General features: G+C 41.6%; 1 protein-coding gene across 1 annotated transcript in view; it reads left to right on the top strand.

Moving 5' to 3' along the window:
- LOC144781949 (cytochrome P450 2G1-like) overlaps positions 1–19357 on the top strand; it is a 436288-nt gene that overhangs the window by 74463 nt on the left and 342468 nt on the right. The window contains exon 4 of the mRNA XM_078661040.1: positions 12010–12170. Coding sequence (XP_078517166.1) covers positions 12010–12170 — 161 coding nt within the window. The remainder of the gene's footprint in view (positions 1–12009; positions 12171–19357) is intronic.

The following is a 19357-nucleotide window of genomic DNA, read 5'->3' as shown; positions in this document are numbered from 1 at the left end:
TCTGATCTGATCCCACCATCCTATAAAATTATTTTCTAGAGGGTAAAGAAGAGGTGGATGTTAACACCTTTACAGAGTGAGGGAAAATAGTGCACCATTGAAATCCTGCTACCCGAGTGGGTATGCTGTTGATGTGTAACCATATGAGAAAGCAAGACAAATATTGAGGCTGACACTGTGTAACCCCATGAGAATCAAAAGCAGCAGCATGCTGCTACCAGCACAAACCATCCCCAATTGAGTATGTATCCCCATGGACCACATTCTCTGGGGTGCAAAGATAGAAGTGTACTGGGAACCCCATTCGGCAGGGCACTGACTTACTCGTGCTCTGATGAGTGTAGACAGGGAATGTAAATCTAATGTGAATCTAATTCCCTGCCCACACTGTCCCGACAGGGAACACAGTTTTGATCCTACCCAGGAGAAGCCGATAAAAAGATGCTCCCCTCTGGGCAGTAGCAAAGCAACCCAGGATGAGCGCTGGCTGGGTAGCTAGCAGGAGACTGCAGGGGCCTTTGTTTCCCCACACAGTCCCCAATGTATTCAAAAAGTGTGGGTGCCCCAGGTGGGTACTGGGACATTCACAATAAAATTAAAAGTTACCTGCTCTTGCTGGAACCCAGTGTAGATACTGAATGGGAAGCCAGCAGAGGGTGCGGGCCATTGGGCTCCCCCTCACTCCCAACCCTTAAAAAAGTATGGGTGCCTCTGGTAGGAAATGGGGACCCACAGTACTAATTATAAGGGCTGGCACCCAGGATGGGTGCTGTTTGTGGAGATAGCAGTGGCCATGGTGGTCTTGGGGCCTCCCCGCATGGTCCAAAGTGAAAATAAATTGTGGGTTTCCCAAGTTGGACCGGGACACCCTGAATAACAACTAAAATGGACTAAAACATTTACTGCAGGTGTAAAGAGCACAAGAAAAATCGCAAAACCAATTTTAAAAACTAGAAGGTATTTCAATACATAAAATAAAACAAATACAACAAAAATTCAGTAGAAGTGAGTAAAGGATTTAAAAAAATCTGAATTAAAAAAATGACCCAAAAAGCACAAAGCGGTAACCACGGTAATCTGATCGCTCTTGAACGGGTCAAAATCAAAAGTTAAAGTCAAAGGTGATGAAGCACAGATCGGATACAGGGACCATTCTCTTCACAGTGGACATTTCACCGTTGCACTTCAACATTTTTTGGGGGAAAAATGACCTTTGGTTCTGCAGGTTGCAAGCTGGATTCAAAGTAGAGTTCAACAGCAGCAGGTTGCTTAACAGCAGAGTCCTGGTGAGGTTTCTGATGAAGGAGGGAAAGCTCTGAGTGACCAAAGTCTGAGGTCTGTGGTAATTAAGGCCTCAATGACAATGGGTGGCTGCTCAGCATTGGTCCTAATTAAACCATCTATGTTCAGAGTTAGACACCTTTCCAAAAGTCATATCACCTTCAATGGGCAAAACAGCAAGTTGAATTCAAAAAGCAATTCGACGTTCACTGCTTTCCCGCCACAGTAGTCTCTGTCACCATCTGGAGTCAATTTGGCAAAAAAATCTTTGTCCTAGCTTTTGCAGTGTGGGCAGGAGAAGTACACTCTAACACCAACCAAGGGCCCAGGACCAAGGGGCACAACTTTGGGAGTTACAACTCACTCCAATAGAGGTCAGCAGCATGATTCAGTGCAGGTCCGCTTGAAACAGTTCAACTCTGCAGTTTAAGGGAGAAAAACCTCTTGAAGCTTGTAAGATCTCTGTAGCTCAAACAAGAGGATAGCCAACCAACACTTAAAGTCACCTCTAGTATCCTGGTTTCAAGGCAAGCAGGTCTAGACTTCCACCTGGTCTTCAGACAGCAGGACAGTTCTTTTTCTGTAGTGCCACATTTATGCCTAGTGCCAGTCTGGGCAAACAGTCTGTGGGTGTGGTAAACTCCTGATCACCTCCTAACCAATGGGATGACGGTTCGTAGGGGTGAACCTACCCACTTCCTCAACACTTCCTGCGCTTTATTGCAAGCTATACCACAGAACCCCTCTCTACCTAAATCCAACATGGCAGAGCCTTTCTTCCCCTGGTCATAGGTATCCGTGCCCACTCAGCTATGTGGCTATGATAATGGGCAGACATTCCTTTCTGATCGCTCCAAATGGTGAACAGTCACAATATCAAAAAAAATATATCGACTGGACAGAATATCAAGTTTTTATATAGAATGGACAGAATATCGAATTGCAGAAATATAGTGGTGTAGAATATCGAAATTCAGGTAAGAAATATTGATTTTCATAATATCGAAGTTAGTAATATCGACAGTCATAATATAGTTGTTAAAAATATCGATTTTTTTATAGTGTTTTAAGTGTTAGTGTATGTGTTAAACGTATGAATTTTTTTAAAGTAATGAATTTTATATTATTTAATTTTTGCGTAATTTAATTCCTTAGCGGGTTGTGGGTTTATAGGGAATAGGGTGGGAAGTAATTTAATTATAGTAAATTAAATATAAATTTTTAAGAATGATTAATTATGTTTAATTTGATTCTGCGTTTTAGTTCTGTAGTGGGTTGTGGGTTTACAGGGGAATAGGGTGGGAAGTAATGTAATTGTAATTAAGTAATTATCAAAATTATGTTGGTGTATTGATAATTTGTTGTTAATTAATTATTATTTGGTTATTCATTTTTATTAATTGATAAATATATTAATTTATTATTCAGAGCGGGTTGTTGGTTTATAGGGGAATAGGGTGGGAAGTAATTTAATTGTAATTAAGTAATTCTTGAAATGTTTTTTGTGTATTGATAATTGATTTACTGGTAATTATTAATTGTTTTTCTATTACTTATTATTTTTTGGCATTAAAAATGAATGTGTTAATTAATTATTAATAGGTAATTATTTTAAATAAATTATATTTATTGGAATTTATAATTAATTAATTATTAAATGTTTTGCTATTTTAATTATTATTTTATTCGTATTGATAATGTATTTATTTTTATTTAATTAATAAATCATACATTTCCCTACTGTTGCACTCATTGGAGTGAGAATAGTCATTTTTACCCCTACGCTTTCCAACACTTTCCCTACTGTTGCATTCACTGGAGTGGGAATAATAATGTTTACCCTCCCGCTATCCAACGCTTTTCCTACTGTTACAGTCGCTGGAGTGGAAATTGTAATTTTTACCCTCCCGCTATCCAACGCTTTCCCTACTGTTTCACTCAGTGGAGTGGGAATAATAATTTTCACCCTCCTGCTATCCTACGGTAAAAATATTGCATCTTTTTTAATATTGTTAAGTTAATATATATGTATTAATTAAAAATAGAAATGCATGTTTATTTGTTTTAATTTACATTAATTATTTATTAATTTTGAGGTTATTTAAGTATTTATACGTATGTTTTACTTAATTATATTTATTATTTCTTTAATTTTACATTTCTTTTAAGACATTTTAAAAATTTGATATTTTAACATTCTATATTATTTACAACGATATTTTGGATTTGATATTTTTGTACTTACCTGTTTGTAGATAGGAATTCGATATTCTGGTAGTCGATATTTTGTCACCGATATTTTTGGAGGTCGATATTTTGCTCCTCGATATTCTGTCAGTGATTCACTCCAAACCTTTTCTGGTGTGTCCCTCCCATTCCACTGGGTTTGGATCCAAGCTGACTAAGAAGACAAAGGGAGGCAGGATTAGGCGTGAGCTACATCTGTCAGTGACAAGGTAGACATCCTTTGAATCTCAGGTAAGGACAGAGCACAGCAAACAGGTCATCCTTTTCATAGGAATAAAACACCTCTCCACACCCAAGCCCTTTGTCCACTGTCTGGGAGCAATCCACATCTCACTATAGGGGAGCCTTTCACCAATCAGACACCAGCAGACAGGCCCTTTTTTTTTGCTTAGGCAGAGACATGACAAATTTCTAAGAGCGTCATGGGGATGCTGTCTGGATTCATAGCTACAACAGCATTATTATACAGCCAACCCACGGCTAGGCTGAGACTAAAGGGCACATTGTCTACTCCCTTCACCCTATCACGAGGTACGAGGCGGGGATGTCCTCTCTCACCCCTATTATAGCCTCTGCTAGTCGGCTGTGGGAGGATTACTGGGAGTCTCAGCGCGGGGACGCACTGTTCTTTGTGCAACCATGCGCTTAATAAATGTTATTAATAATAATAATAATAATATTATTTATTTTAGCGATGGACCCGTTAATGCGACACTTTCAGGAGAAACACCTGCAGAGAGGGCTACAATTCAACACTGGCCCGCTGTTAGTATTGCTATATGCGGAAAACACAATACTGTATGTCCGTGACCGGCGGGTAAACCTGGACCCTTTGCTGAGAGAAATTTTGAGATTTGGTTCATACTCAGGACTGGGTATAAACTGGAACAAGTCAGTAATTTTTCCACTCACGGCGGGTACGGCCCGATGGGGTCTAGACCTCTCATTAGAATGGTGTACAGACTCGGTTATATATTTGGTCATCCATATACACCTAGACACTGAACAAATAATTCGGCGGAACTATGGACAGGCTGTTTCTGAACTGGAGGAACAGATTGACAGGTGGCTCAAGCTTCCAATATCGATGGCAGGTAAAGTTGCCCTCGAGAAGATGGTAGTCCTACCTACATTTTTGCATTCATTTCATAATATTCCGATCCCCTTGCCTAACAGTTTTTTTTTACACTATGCACTCACCTAATACGTATGATATGGGGAAACAGAGGGGCACATGTCAAGTGGCAAATTCAGACATTACCATATGACAGAGGGGGTTATGGCATCCCAGATATGCAATTATACTACCTGGTTGCCCAATGCAGGTACCCACAGGCGTGGTATCACCCAGATGCAAGAATTCCCTACTTACGCCCAGAATCAGATCTGGTTCCTCCAGACACGCTAGCAGTGATCTTGTCTACCGGCTTCCCAAGAGACCCCAAAGACATCCAAACAGTTTCGGCAACCAGTGGGCATTGGACAAACCGAGACGTCTTACCTTCATCCTAATTCTTAACTACTCTGTATTACCTCTCCCGAATGCCAGGCTGCTTCCAATCACAGGTGAACGGCTTGTGCAGCGTACATGTATTAAATTCAATATATCAAAAATGGGTGATTTGTTCCCATGGGGCCACATTTTTGACACCGACAATGTATCCCAATTCCCTGAAGCCACATTCATGGACGCATTTGTTCTCAGGAGACTACGCTCTGCACTGTGCCCCGTAGGTCCAGACTTCCCCCTTGAACTCCCGTCAATTGCACCACTTACTATGGTAATAGAAAACGAACGTGGCGTACACCTGATCTCCAAACTTTTAAAAGCATGTGCCGTTATTATTCCTGTTGAAGACAGTAGAATACGCACTGCATGGGAACAGGATTTTGGCAACCCAATCACTGATGAACAATGGTCCTTTTTCTGTTCGGCTACCCGTAATGTTTCTTTAAACAGCCGTCATAGATCAATACATTTTAAATTCCTACGCAGAACATATATAACTCCATCCAGAACACAAAGAATAGATCTGTCCAGACCTCATCAGCAGATTTCTCCATATGCAGATTTCGGGCATGGACATGCTTGAGGCTACACATGTTTTGGGAGCAAGTGCATACCACTATAAGCAGAATGGTACAGGTCCCAATAGCCCCCCTACCAGAAATAGCACTCTTGGATATGGTGCTCAAGTCCCACCCAAGATCAGGAAGTACGTCGCCATTGGCCTGTTATTGGCCAAGAGAGAAATAGCCATATGCTGGGGTGGGACAGCCTCGCCTTCAGTCAAAAGCTGGATGCCTAGTCTAGCATCATGTTCTATGAGAAAAAAACTATATGCGAGTACAACCCCCCGCCTCTAGACCTAAAGATATATGGGGTCCCTTAGAGGGTATTTGGCTGTGCAGCAGGATAGCTCATCCTCTCCACAGGATCAGAGTATACCACCGACGGGGCTGGGATAAAGTACAGAAATGTGTAATATTTGACTACATATTACATGCTGACACATTCTGTCTGACAGCTTGCCTACATAGGAAAGAACAGGTCAGATATGCAGGAATAAGCCAAACTAGTAAGAGGTAGCCTTCACTGCAGCGATGTCAATGGCTGATGGAGATCTGGATGATATAAATGTTCATTGGGTATCTGTTGTTGTTCAAATGTAACATCGTGCTTGAACATCTTAACTGCATATTCTATACTGTACTATTGTAAAATGTCTTTGTATCCATCAACACTATATCAACTATGGGAATGGCTCTAATCAGTAAGGCTGAGCCCATAAACACAACCAACACCTACAAATGCCAATACTGATGAACACTAAACCAATTTTCAATGGCACCCCAGTTACCAGTCAAAGAAATGCCAGATTTAAATAATAAACTTTAAATTTTTACAAAATCAGATACTTTTTATATACTTTTTTTGTAACATCGACACAGGTTAATACAAAAATACTAGAAAAACACAATTTTCGGACAAAAATGTATATACACCACTCACATAAAATACATTCGAACCAATAAAACACTTCACATACACTCAACAGAAAATGTTTTCACTCATACTACAAAATCACTCATACACACCCAAGTCCCTTGAGTTCCGTTATTAAGGATCTTTCTGTGTTAGATGAAAAACAGGGACACGGTATCACAAACAATGTAAGAGATATACACCAGGCTTGGTTATGTTTGACCCAAAAGGTTATACTAGAGAGAATACATATCCACTTATTTTTGTTCCAAAACCAGCCTTAACTGTCTATAGCAATACATTTGTTTGTTAACAAACACAAGACAGGTCTACGCGTTTCGAACCCTATTTGTCAATGGGTTCGCCTCAGGACCACCAGCAACTACAAAAAGAAAAAAACAACAATATGGTTTTACCACCTCTGATTGACAAACTTAAAAGCGCACCTCCCTTAGAGGCTCCAACAAGTATCCAAATCTTACCTATTTAATTGATCCAACAGTGATCAATAAAGTTTTGAATCTGCACAGTGAGACAAGACAAACATGAAAAAATCCGTAAATAAATGAAACGCGCTGTCAGTAGTGTTAAGGCTCTTGATGCCTCGACAACAGGAGATATGTCTTACCGGTGACGGCAAAGTAACATGAAGAAACCAGGCGATGAGGATTCATATGTGGCGGACTCACGATGTCTAGAAAGGGGAAGTTAACATGATTAAAAGATAGTTGTTCCTGAATTTGTTATTGTACCGATGCGCAGCTGAGCGCCTCCCATAGATCTGCACACAACAAAGCTGTCAAGTTGTACTTGTTTTTTTTTACCAAGGTTCTAAATAATTTCATGCTGATTTGTCAAAATGTACCAAACTTTATTAGCAATCCAAAAATACACGTTGAATGGAACGCAAGTTTTTACCATGGTTGAGTGTTGGGCAGGACCATGACTAATGAGAGGGAATGCTTCCAGCAGATAATGATGTCTTCCCTTCCCCAACAATGGTAAGAAATAGCATATTACACTCAGAGCATCGGCATTCATGGTTTATGCCTTTTATTAAAGTAGTTTTTTTTAAAACATACTTTAGCAACATCAGGATACCTAGGGTTAATTTTGTGCATATTGTGCAGAAAGGTAAAATAGAATTGAACAGGCCTCGCAACTACAAGAGATTTTTTCTTCATGTCATGTTTTTGTAAATGCATTCTAACATGCAGTTTGTGAGGCAGTTAAGCAGGTTTTTATATGTGAAATTCACTAAACTATGATAGTAACAAGACATGGTTTTTAGTGGATTTAGTTTTAGTTTTTAGTGGATTTAAATGTTTGCACTACAGTGCGTGAATGTGCCTTATTTTGTACAGATGCTATAAACTAAGGGGCAGATTTATGTTGGACTTGCGCCACGTTTACGCCGCTGTTGCGTCACGCAACGGCGTGGAAACGTGGCGCATCCCTGCGACCTATTTACAACGTGACGCATCTAGGCAGATGCGTCACGTTGTAAAGCCCTGCGCCACATGAAACCTGCGTCAGGTTTCATGTGGGCGTTTTGTCACAGGGTGGGCGTTCCCTCGTAGGAAAGCCCCGTAAAACTGACGCAGTGAAATCTACAAGATTTCACTGAGTCAGTTTTACGACGCTGCTGGGTCAAATCCTAATGCCTGCTTGAAGCAGGCGTAAGGAGTGACGCACCACGTTATGTATGGGTGGCCTCTTCATTGCAGGAGTTGCGTCGCACTTGCGACGCTACTCCAGCAATGCGCCGCCCATACACCACAAGATGCGTCACGCATCTGCCCTTCCTTGCACCATGGTGCACCGCATTGTAAATGCGGCGCATCTGTGGTGCCGCAAGGAGGGAATTGTGTGACGCATCAGTTCTGGCGCATCCCTGCTGATTTGCAGAGATGCGCCAGAACTCATAAATCTGCCCCTATAACTTTGTTGATTATACCTATATCTGGACGGTTGGTCCAGCAGGAGTCTTGTGGGACTCCGGTGGAACCATAAATGTAAAATATTTGTGTTTTTGATTACCAGAGAGAGCTTTTTCTCCTATCAGCCTTTTTGGTGCCATCGGACTAGTACTGGCTCTGATTGGCTTGCCCTAACTTGAAGGAAAAGGTTGCAGCTGCAATTACAGGACTTGGGTACTAGCAGGGCCAGCTTTAGGGCAGTGCGACCGGTGCAGCCGCTTTTGGCACTGGTGCCTATTGCCCTGATTTCCGGACTGACGCTGGTCTTCACGCAATGCTGGTCTTCACGCTTTACCTGAATAATTAAAGATATACAACGTATGGTTGATTGCTCTCCCGCTTGATACGAATGTTTCCGCTGACTTTGAAAATATGTACTCCCCATAGACGTCAGTGTCAAAATTGACAGCTATAACCATTGATCCATCTCATGGTTTTTGCCCACATTCCATTATCAACATAAGAGTCTTTTTTAGCAAATAGCATTGTCCTGAAGATGGTCTGAAGGACTGAAGCCACAAGACTGAAACGTTAAATCTGACTTCTATTCCGGAGAAACTGTGTTATTCTCTTGCAACATATATTTAGGAGATTTGCTGTGTTATATTCTCTTGGAATAGTTGTTGGTCATGAATTGTTAGGATAATTTGATTTCACTTCCTTTCATGATACTTTGCGGATTCAATTCATGTGTTTGTACTCCTTTTTAATTATTGCTATACATAAACAAATTTTACTTTCAAAGAATTAGGATCTCCTGTGTTTTTTGTGCTTATCAAGTTCATTGGTTGAAGTTGTCTAATGACAAATTGGTGTTCGTTCCAGATGGACTAACCCTTTAAGTAATTCTATATTTACATAAGCTCATTGCAAATAAATTCCCTTGTTGGCACCTATTACCTGCTATGGCCTGTCAAGGGGGCGCTGACCTCAAGTGAGGATGCAGAGTTTATGATTTGCGAGATGAGGGGCACATTTGCCCCGTGAAAGTGAGGGAATCGGAGGAGGCGGTAATTAGGTGTGGGGGCGCCAAAATTTGTTGCCCCACTGGGCACCACCAGCGCTGAAGCAGGCCCTGGGTACTAGTTCCGCATGTCTTGAATTTGTTAAAATATAAGGCAACAGGATAGGAACACTCTAAACTCCAGAACTCCTGATGGTGAGTGAGCCCAGATTGGTCCATCCAGGTACCAAAAAAACATTCACATCATGGCTACCACGGTAGTCTCATTGAACCCAGCTTGGCCTTCCCATCCTCAGACAGGCTTCCACAGTATTACGGTACAAAGGATGTGAGGCCATTCTCAGCACCCAACCTTCTATTGTGTACAACTGAAGGCTGCAGACAGTGGAGGGTTGAGTGCATGGAGGAGGTTAGGCACCACGCCTGGCCAAACGCAGGAACCTGCAACCACACAAGACCTTCATTTAAGATTAAAGTGACATTGTAGTTAGGTGATTTAACCCCTCCGACGCTCGTGACGAGCTCAGCACGTCATGAGCCACGGTTCTCGTGTGCTCATGACGAGCTTGTTATGGGGCCTTAGTCAGCATATCTTTGAGTGTTTTTCCCTCTCCCCACCGCCATGCTGGCCATTGATCCTCTTTGCTGACGCGCTTCCTTCTACCTCTCTTTTCTTTCCACTTCGTCAACCCCCTGAGGGGGGTCCCCCTTGTCGGTCTATAGGCAGGATCACCTTTTATGCGTTAGCAGTGTCCAACAGCTTTCTAGGCCTGGGTCCTCCACAGGCCAATTAACTCTGTTGTCCGCTGGTTCCATCACCAATCCTAGCATCCCGTGCCAGGACTTTAGATAAGCTTTGGGATCGCCTTTTGGGCTGGATCCTTCTAGATGTCACCAATCTCCCTGACTCCTCTATGCTCTTCTATTCGTAGAACCGGCCCTATTCATCCTCCTATGGTAGCCGATTCCTCAGTCTCCTGGGGTTCCACTCCCTTGAACCAGCCCACGGTCTCCAAGACCCAGGCGTCCCCTAGCACTCCTGTCATATGCCCCGTCTTTAATATCCTGGGCCGTCATGCATGCATTGCACTATCCCCTTTTCTTTCGGTATTTGCAATGACCCAGTACTACTGTAATGCCTGGACATCACTGTTGGGGTTCATCGTATTTCCTAGCCCCAGACTCACAGTGTGTTACCCTTCAGCCTGGCCCGCCTTTTAAATCACAGCTCCACAGGCCTCTCCACTAACCAGGACACTTGCTCCGTCCCTGTCCGCCTCTTTATTTTCCTCTGGGCCCTTCTGTTCCCGCGCTGCAGCTCTGATCGCCAAATATGAAGCTATATGCGGCCGCTCACCTCCCGCCTTGCTTACTATCACAGGTAACGCTGGCTTGGATTCTCCACTTCTCAGTCTCTCATGCGCTAGCTCTGATGCTGCCAGTGTTCTCTTTCCTCGGATCTTGACGTTGTCATCTGGGGTTTCCGGGCTGCTGTATTGTGACTGTCATTGTCACTGCCGATCATCCTGTGCTCTGCCGTATGATCTCATAGTGGGAGTGGCACCGCCATCTTTGTCTGCAGCTTGCAGGATCTGCCCCGGCTGCCTATTTCAACTTCTCCTTGCCCTCCGCACTCAGGAAAAGTCACCCCCTGCATCCTTGCTGTTGTCCCAATCCTTCATGAGGACTTTCAGCTAGTTTTGGCGGCAAATAGTGGCTCGTCAGGCAGATGGGAGCGGGAAGACAAACTACACTTGTCTTACCCGATCACCATCTTGGCCACCGGACATTTGGTTTTAGATGCGGTCTGTTACCGCTATTAGCCTCAATTTGTATTACCAGGGGCTACGGAATAACTCTGCTTTCAAAGAGCTGAGGGGATGCGCATGCTCAGCCATGTCCGTAGAGATAGAGGACTGCACATATCTGAACGAACCACTAGCCCAGCTCCCCGTTCCCACTCCACTCAATCTCTGAGTCAGCCGGCTCCAAGTGGAGAGTGCTCTTTTGACCTGTCATTAAGACAATGGCAAACAACATGCATTAAACACAGTAAAAAAAATTACATTCTCAATTATCTCTATGTCGGGCACAAAGGTCCCACCATTTGCACTTAAGAACAAATGCTGAAAGTTTGGAGGTTGGGATAAAAAAAAATTCTCATAAGAAATATATGTAATAACTAAAGATTAAAATTGACTACTTTGCCCACCCCTATTTTTATTCCCCCGCAGGTATAGTTCAAAATGTCAGCCTAAAATGAGAAGCCACTGTGAATTGTGTGTATTTGCCATAACCTTTCTGGATGATATCATTATGCAAATATATCTGTATAGATTGTGTATTGATTAATGTATCTATATGGATGGCACATGGACTATGGTTCCCTTTGCATATGGATGTTTAAAATCATATTACAGAAAGTTTTTCGAATTGTAATTAGAGACACATTTCTGCAAAAACATTCTCAGCAATTATCATGCTGACCTTTTTGAAATCCATAATTCCCACAGTACCACCAGAATAATCATGTTTCTCTTTCAATTTACTAGGGGGTCTCTGTGAGCCATCTATTGGCCTTGATCCAGCTGCTGCCAATGTCATATATTCTGTCATTTTTGGTGAACGGTATGACTATGAAGATGAGGAGTTTCATACCTTACTGAATATGCTTGTTGATGGATTTGTCATTTGGAGCTCTATTTGGGGAAAGGTAACCTCAAGGCTTAAATAAGATTGTGAGCTTGATAGGAAAACATTATTACTTTGTTTTGTATATCTTTACCAAGCAAGGGATTCTTTATTTGGTACCGTTGCTGTGTTTCACTAGGATGTGTTTAATTACTATGCCCTAAAAGCAACGCACACTAATGACACATTTGTTATTATTACTACATCACACTTCCTAGACTGGCAACATAGAAATGTAGAGATCACGCAACACAGTGCAATACAGATCAGCACAACAATTACAGTTGCTGCTCTGTGTTGTGTGAATGGCAGAGATCAGAAATGTGCTGCATTCATTTAGAAGTGGTGCAGTTCTACTGGTGTACTTGTAGATGCCATGTAACTACCCAGGAACTTTTGCTCTATAGTGCAAAGGTAACTGGGTTAAAAAAGTACTATTCACTACAAAAACTATGCTTTTCTCTTATATGTTGTACAGAATGCAGCACACATAGAAAAGAAAAAAATAAGAGGAGAAATTAAATCCTTTTCCCTCATAAGCCTGAATTAGCGATGCACACGATTTTGGAGCAACTCCCTGTCTGTAGTTCCTTTCAAATAACGATTTGCTTCAAAACCCGCGGGTGATTGCATGTGAATGCCTATGAACTCCGCATTGAAGGCATGTATTTGAGAACATTGCAGACAAAGATTGATCTCTTTGTAATAAGTATGAAAGTGGAATGTTAAACGACTTAAGCTATATTTGGGGCCTTATTTACAAGGAATATATTGAAGTTTTGATTGATGAGGATTAAACTAAACTTCTGGTAGACATAGATGTATGCTTTACCATTGTTCCTCAAGACAAATACAATTCGTTATGTGACAAAACGATGTTGCCCCCTCCCCATGTTTCAACAGTAACCTTTGAAGGGAGGAAAATAGATCTACTTGGGTATTGTTGGGCTTCCATTTTAGTGTTGGGTAAGTCTTTGAGGGTAAGGTTTTTGTGACTAAAAAGGTATCAAGGTCCTCAGTTGGGTACGCCTACCAGACTTTAATTTAACTATTAAACCTGATTGGGACAAACCTGTGTTTATTGACAAGAAAGAGGTAAATTTACTTATGAGTAATGGCAGTCAAGGAGGTTTGGGAGGAGAAATTTAAGAAATTATTTCAAGACCATTTAAGACAAATCATAGGCTATACTCACACTATTGGAGTAAAGCAAAATACAGTACCCATTAAGCATAAGTTGCATAATGTACCACTAAGTGCTAAGAAAGATTTCTTCAATAGTGTTGAAAGATTTATCTGAACAAGGCATCATTGAAAAAGTGCAAGCTCTGGCTTCTCCAATAGTTCTAGCAAAGACAAATATTGGAGACGTAAAAATGTGTGTTGAATTAAGAAGATGTTGAATCAAGCAATCTGTGTTGATAGTTTTCCATTACCAAGGAGGATTTGGTATCCAACATTGGTTGTTCCAGCTTGTTCGCAAAATTTGTATAATAGAAGGAGGTTCCCCAATGGGATTTTAGGATGTGGGCAGGAAAAGAGGGGATTAGAACATATCAAATAGAACAAAAATAACCCTGCCACAAGGATATCAGGGGTCCCTTACAGGATCCAAACAGTTAAAAATGGGGTGAACATGAAACTCAGAGCCAAAGACTTCACCAGTGCTATTTTAGTACATGCTATTTTTATTTTTTAACACAGTTTTTCTTCCCACACATATAAGGACATTTCAAGCTAATATTTGATGAACTTTAAAACAAAAAAAGGGGGAAAAAAGGCATATCCCACCAGGGATGTTGGGGAAGTAGATACGACACACAAGGATGTTCCTCACACTCCCGTACACTCAGGGGAATTTCATATATACATCATCACTCAGATATTCATTCATTTCCTCATTCATTCATACATACTCTCATACAAGTACAACTGCGCCTGCAACGGTTGATGGAAAGTGGTTGCAAGAGCTGGAGATGGAATAAGAAGGCAGAGCTGGTAGAGAAAAGTTTAGCAAGAACTAAAGAACTGCCATCCATAGAGATTGCGCCGACGCGCGTTTCGGTGTTGGCCAAAATAGGCCGCACCTTCTTCAGGGCGGAGGTGTACAATCAGGGAGGGGAACACACAGGCTGTGAATAAAAAAACTATTTTCAGTAAACCATTCACTTACAGGTTTAATACAATACATGTGTCTAACCGCATCTTCTCTTTTAGTTATCTTCTTTAACATTATAGGTTAGTCAAGGCTCTGATATCAAAAGGTCACTCCCTAATAAGGACACTTCCCTAAATAGAGAAGTAGAAGGTCACACCTATTGGACCTCGGTGAAAGTGGACACATCTACATTCATTCAATTCCAAATTCACTCACTCATACAACCTAATCCATTTATACTTTTTAAGGTGGCTCTACGAATTATGTCTGGGCTAAGGGCGATGAAATGCTACACAGTAGTTAAGGTAGTTTCAAGGCCAATAGTGAAGGGTACTCTGGATATAACCAACACGTTCTAGCAAGAATAGTATACAGAGGGTATAGGTACAAGGGCCAAAAACTACTCACGAAAAGATAGAGGAAATTCACAAAATTTAGACTTAAAAGATGCCTATCATCAGGTAGAATTAGATGTTCAATCATGCCATCTAACAGCATTTGTTACCCTGATGGTTTTTTTCAATTTTGCAGATTTCCTTTTGGTCTGGCATTTGCGGCAGCCGTGTATCAGAGAGTATTGTCAGAAATGTAACAGTATAATCCACATGTAGTCATTTTTCAGGGCGACATCCTAATTTTATCTAAAAATGAGATAGAGCATAATGCTGTTCTGGATGAGGGTTTGAGCATCGTGGAGCAGAGTGTTGTAACATTAAGGATGGACAAATGTGTTTTAAAGCATACCAAAATAGAGTATTTAGGACACATTGTTTTGGAGCAGAGACTTAAACCCAAACCTGGCCTAGTTAGAAGTATAGTAGAAGCCCCAGATCCAAAGAATAAAGAGCAATGTATGTCCTTCTTAGGCATGTGTGAATTCTATGCCAAAAGTTTGAAAAACGTTTACATCACTTTAAAGAAACTTAGCTGCATTTGAATGGTAATGAATGTGAAGAGGTATTTCAAAACATAAAACAGGAAATCCAAAAAGCTCCAGCTTTGCAACTATTTGTGGAAGGGAGAAAGACCGTTGCGATGGTGGATGCTTGTGAATATGATTTAAGGGCCGTAATATCACAAGGGAAGATAAAAATGAGAACACTATATGGTTTGCTTCAAGGACTTTACATCCAGTGGTACATAAATATTTAGTTACTGAGCAAGAACTTCCTGCATGTGTATGGACTGTGGAAAACTTTAAACAATATCTGAGGGGAAGAACTTTTGTGTTGAAAACAGATCACCGAACATTTAATGACATTTTATCAGGAAAAAAGATGAAACGTACAATAGCAAGCATAGCGAGATTGTCTGCCAAACTTTTAGAATTCACATTCACAATTGAATATATTCCATGAGGGAAGAAATGTAGGGCAGACTATCTGTCTAGCTTACCTATTGAAGATGACGTAGCCTAAGACTGGAATACATAGATTGAGGAATGTTTTGAGGAATGTTTTCTCTCTGCAATAGATACCTTTTATTTTCATAAGAAGAGCATAGAACTCATCTTTACACACATTCACGTTTATTTAAACAAACCCCAAAATATCCAGGGCTCACAACTGCAACAGAATCCTCTCTGTCTAGATGAGCCCAGTATCTTAAAGATAAATATTCATTGTGTATCGTACAGGCCACTTGTAACAAGACCGAACATTTTGTCTTTCCCTGTCTATCAGTTGGAGTTCCTGACTTCCACTGGTTCTTTAGTTGAGCCTAACAACCAGCCAGTAGTCAAAAGAAGCCCTTGCACTGCTAATTAGCATGTTACCTTATTATGTGTACTTCTCAGAAGCCCACTTTCACATATTTGTGCCCTAATGACTGCCATACATAGCCCTGCCAAGTGTCACTCATTGAGGGCTAGAATAACCCATTCTGAGCGTATCTCCCTCCCTCCCTCTATCTCCCTCTGTCTGTCTCCCTCTGTCTGCCTCCCTCTAACTGCCTCTGTCTCCCTTGACTCCCTATGCCTCCCTCTCTCTGTCTCCCTCTATCTGTCTACCTATCTCTGTCTCCCTCCCTCTCCCTTTCTCTGTCACCCTCTGTCTCCCTTCCTCTGTCTCTCTCTTTCTCCCTCCATCTCCCTCCCTCTGTCTTCTTCTGTCCCCTTCTCCGTCTCCCTCTCTATGCCTCTCTATCTCTGTCTGTCTTTGCCTCTGTCTGTCTCTGTCTATCCCTGTATCTATCTGTCCCTGTCTCTCTCTGTCCCTGTCTGTCTCCCTCCCTCTGTCTCCCTCTCCGTCTCTCTTTCCCTGTCTCTATCTCTGTCTGTCTATGTGTATGTCTCTATCTCAGTCTGTCTCTGCCTCTATCTGTCTCTGTCTGTCTCTGCCTCTATCTGTCTCTGTCTGTCTCTGCCTCTATCTGTCCCTACCTCTATCTCTCACTCTGTCTCTCTCTCTCTGTCTCTCTCTCTGTCTCTCCCTCTGTCTCTCTCTCTCTGTCTCTATCGCTCTTTACCTGTGTCTGGCTCTACCTCTATCTATCTCCGCCTCTGTCGGTACCTCTATCAGTCTCTGCCTCTGTGAGTCTGTCTCTGCCTCTATCTAGCTCTGTCTGCCCCAGCCTCTATCTGTCTCTGCCTCTATCTGTCTCTGCCTCGGTCAGTCTGTCCCTGTCTGCCTCTATCTAGCTCTGTCTTCCCCTGACTCTATCTGTCTCTGCCTCTATCTGGCTCAGTCTCTATATGTCTCTATCTGTCTCTGTCTCTATCTGTCTCTGCCTCTGTTGGTCTCTATCAGTCAGTTTGTCCCTGTCTCTGTCTCTATCTGTCTCTATCTCTGTGCCTCGGGCAGTGCACAGTACTGTGTCTACACGTCCCCGTCACCGTAAAAAAAAAAAAAAAAAGAATCCAATGTATTTAAAACCCAACATGCTCCTTTGTCCATGTCCTGGTTTTAAAACAAACTCCCCAAAAGTATCTATGTATTAAGTAGGTTAACTACTATGACCATTGTTGTGATCAATGAGAAGATGGATACTTCATGTAGAATAGATTAAGTTACTTTATTTAAGTTATTTAGTTAAGATAGAAAGGAAACCCCATCAGGAGCAGCTGTCCTGCTGCTCAGCCCTCACTCAACTGACATTCACAACACATTCACATTCCATTCATCAACATATCACATCTCATGCATACTAGCTGAGCAGCAGGGAAATATAAGTTACAACATATCTCCCTTCGTTATGGGTACAATTGCATAAAGCAATAAAATAGTTGTCAATTAAATGCATTCTAGTACACATAGTCAAAGATATTAAAACTGTACACCAAAGTACAAATGGACAACACAAATAAAATATTTTAGCACATCCTTCACTGCATTGCTTCCTGAAGAGAACAACTATCTTCATCCTATATCCTTATGCCGCTAATTATACAAGTTGGCCAGACCAGCATAACTAGTAGGACACAAAGGAACAAACTTAACACAACAAATATAAGGAAACAACGTGCATTCCATAGACTAAGAATAAGCACTTACATAACTTATTCTTGTCTCAAACAAAGTAATGAGTGGCAATATACAGTATTACTAACTCTTACTCAAACTAATGGTTGGGTAGTTTTACACTACATAGCTTCCACAAACATGAGCTGAATCAACTCTTGTTAAAACAGCATCAACAGCTTAACAACATTTACTAAGGGGTGACTATATACCACATAGTCTCCACAAACATGAGCTAATGAGTCGCCTAATTTCTGGACACACTCACACACAACACTAGTTGTGGAACAACTCTTGTTACATTAGCGTCAACAGCTAAACGACACAACCAAGGGGTGACTATATACCACATATTCCCCCAAACATGAGTTAATGAGTCTCCTAATATCTGGACACACTCACACTCAACACTAGTTGTGGAACAACTCTTGTTAAATTAGCATCAACAGCTAAACAACATTTACTAAGGGATGACTATATACCACATAGTCTCCACAAACATGAGCTAATGAGTCGCCTAATTTCTGGACACACTCACACATAACACTAGTTGTGGAACAACTCTTGTTACATTAGCGTCAACAGCTAAACGACACAACCTAGGGGTGACTATATACTACATAGTCCTCAAACAACCATGCGACTACATACTACGTAGTCACTACAACATGAGTTAGTGAGTCACATAATAACTAAACACACTCTCACACAACGCTAGTTGTGGAACAACTCTTGGTGAAACAATGACTAACACCAAAACAAAATAACCATATACAGCATGGTCCTCAAATAATCATGTGGCCATATACAGTATAGTCCACAAAGGCACTACCAGCCCACAAATATACACCAGACCTATTGTGAAACAATCCTTGAAGATTCGAACAGAAATTTAAAGCCACAGTGACCTCAATACTTGCCAACAAACCTCATCACACACAACTAAATAAGATCTCAACTCACACACAACAATCATGAGAATCAAAATTGTAATGTCTGCAACCATCCTCGTGCACTCCTAGCATTTTGTCTAAACTGTTGCTTGTCAATTTCAGTAACACTTGTTCCAACAAAATGTAAGTAGTCTGTCACTGGGACAACTTCCTGTTCCGGGCACGGATTCTTCATGCTGTATCCTCAAAGTTGCTCAAAGACAAAACCGATCGATCAACAAACAGCAAGTCTAATATGGCCTTCATGCAGGTACTGTCTCTCATTCTTTGAAACAGAAAGTCATTGTTTGAAAGGTACACGTGAGCGTAGGCTTTACTGTCCCCTCATCCCGCTCCACCTTTCTCCTCATGGAGCAACTGATTCTTCACTAGCAGTCCCGTTTCTTCTTCGGTATGATTGCCTAGCAACACCTTTACCAAGATGTCCGCCGCGTTTCCTTGCGACGTAATCACGCCGCTTCTATTTCCTGCCACACCGTCCGAATTCCAAAGATGCTTCCTAGCACAGCAGCACTCCAAGGGATTCAACTGTGAGTTCTTGTTGGCACGCGCCTCTCCGCTCGAGCCAGGCTTCATTCGGTTTACTTTCAAATAAGTGTTCAAAATCACCGCAAAACCCAAAGTGCCGATTTCTTCTTTT

Source organism: Lissotriton helveticus, chromosome 9, assembly GCF_964261635.1.
Source record: "Lissotriton helveticus chromosome 9, aLisHel1.1, whole genome shotgun sequence".
Classification (NCBI taxonomy): domain Eukaryota; kingdom Metazoa; phylum Chordata; class Amphibia; order Caudata; family Salamandridae; genus Lissotriton; species Lissotriton helveticus.
This window is presented reverse-complemented; position numbering and strand designations above follow the sequence as displayed.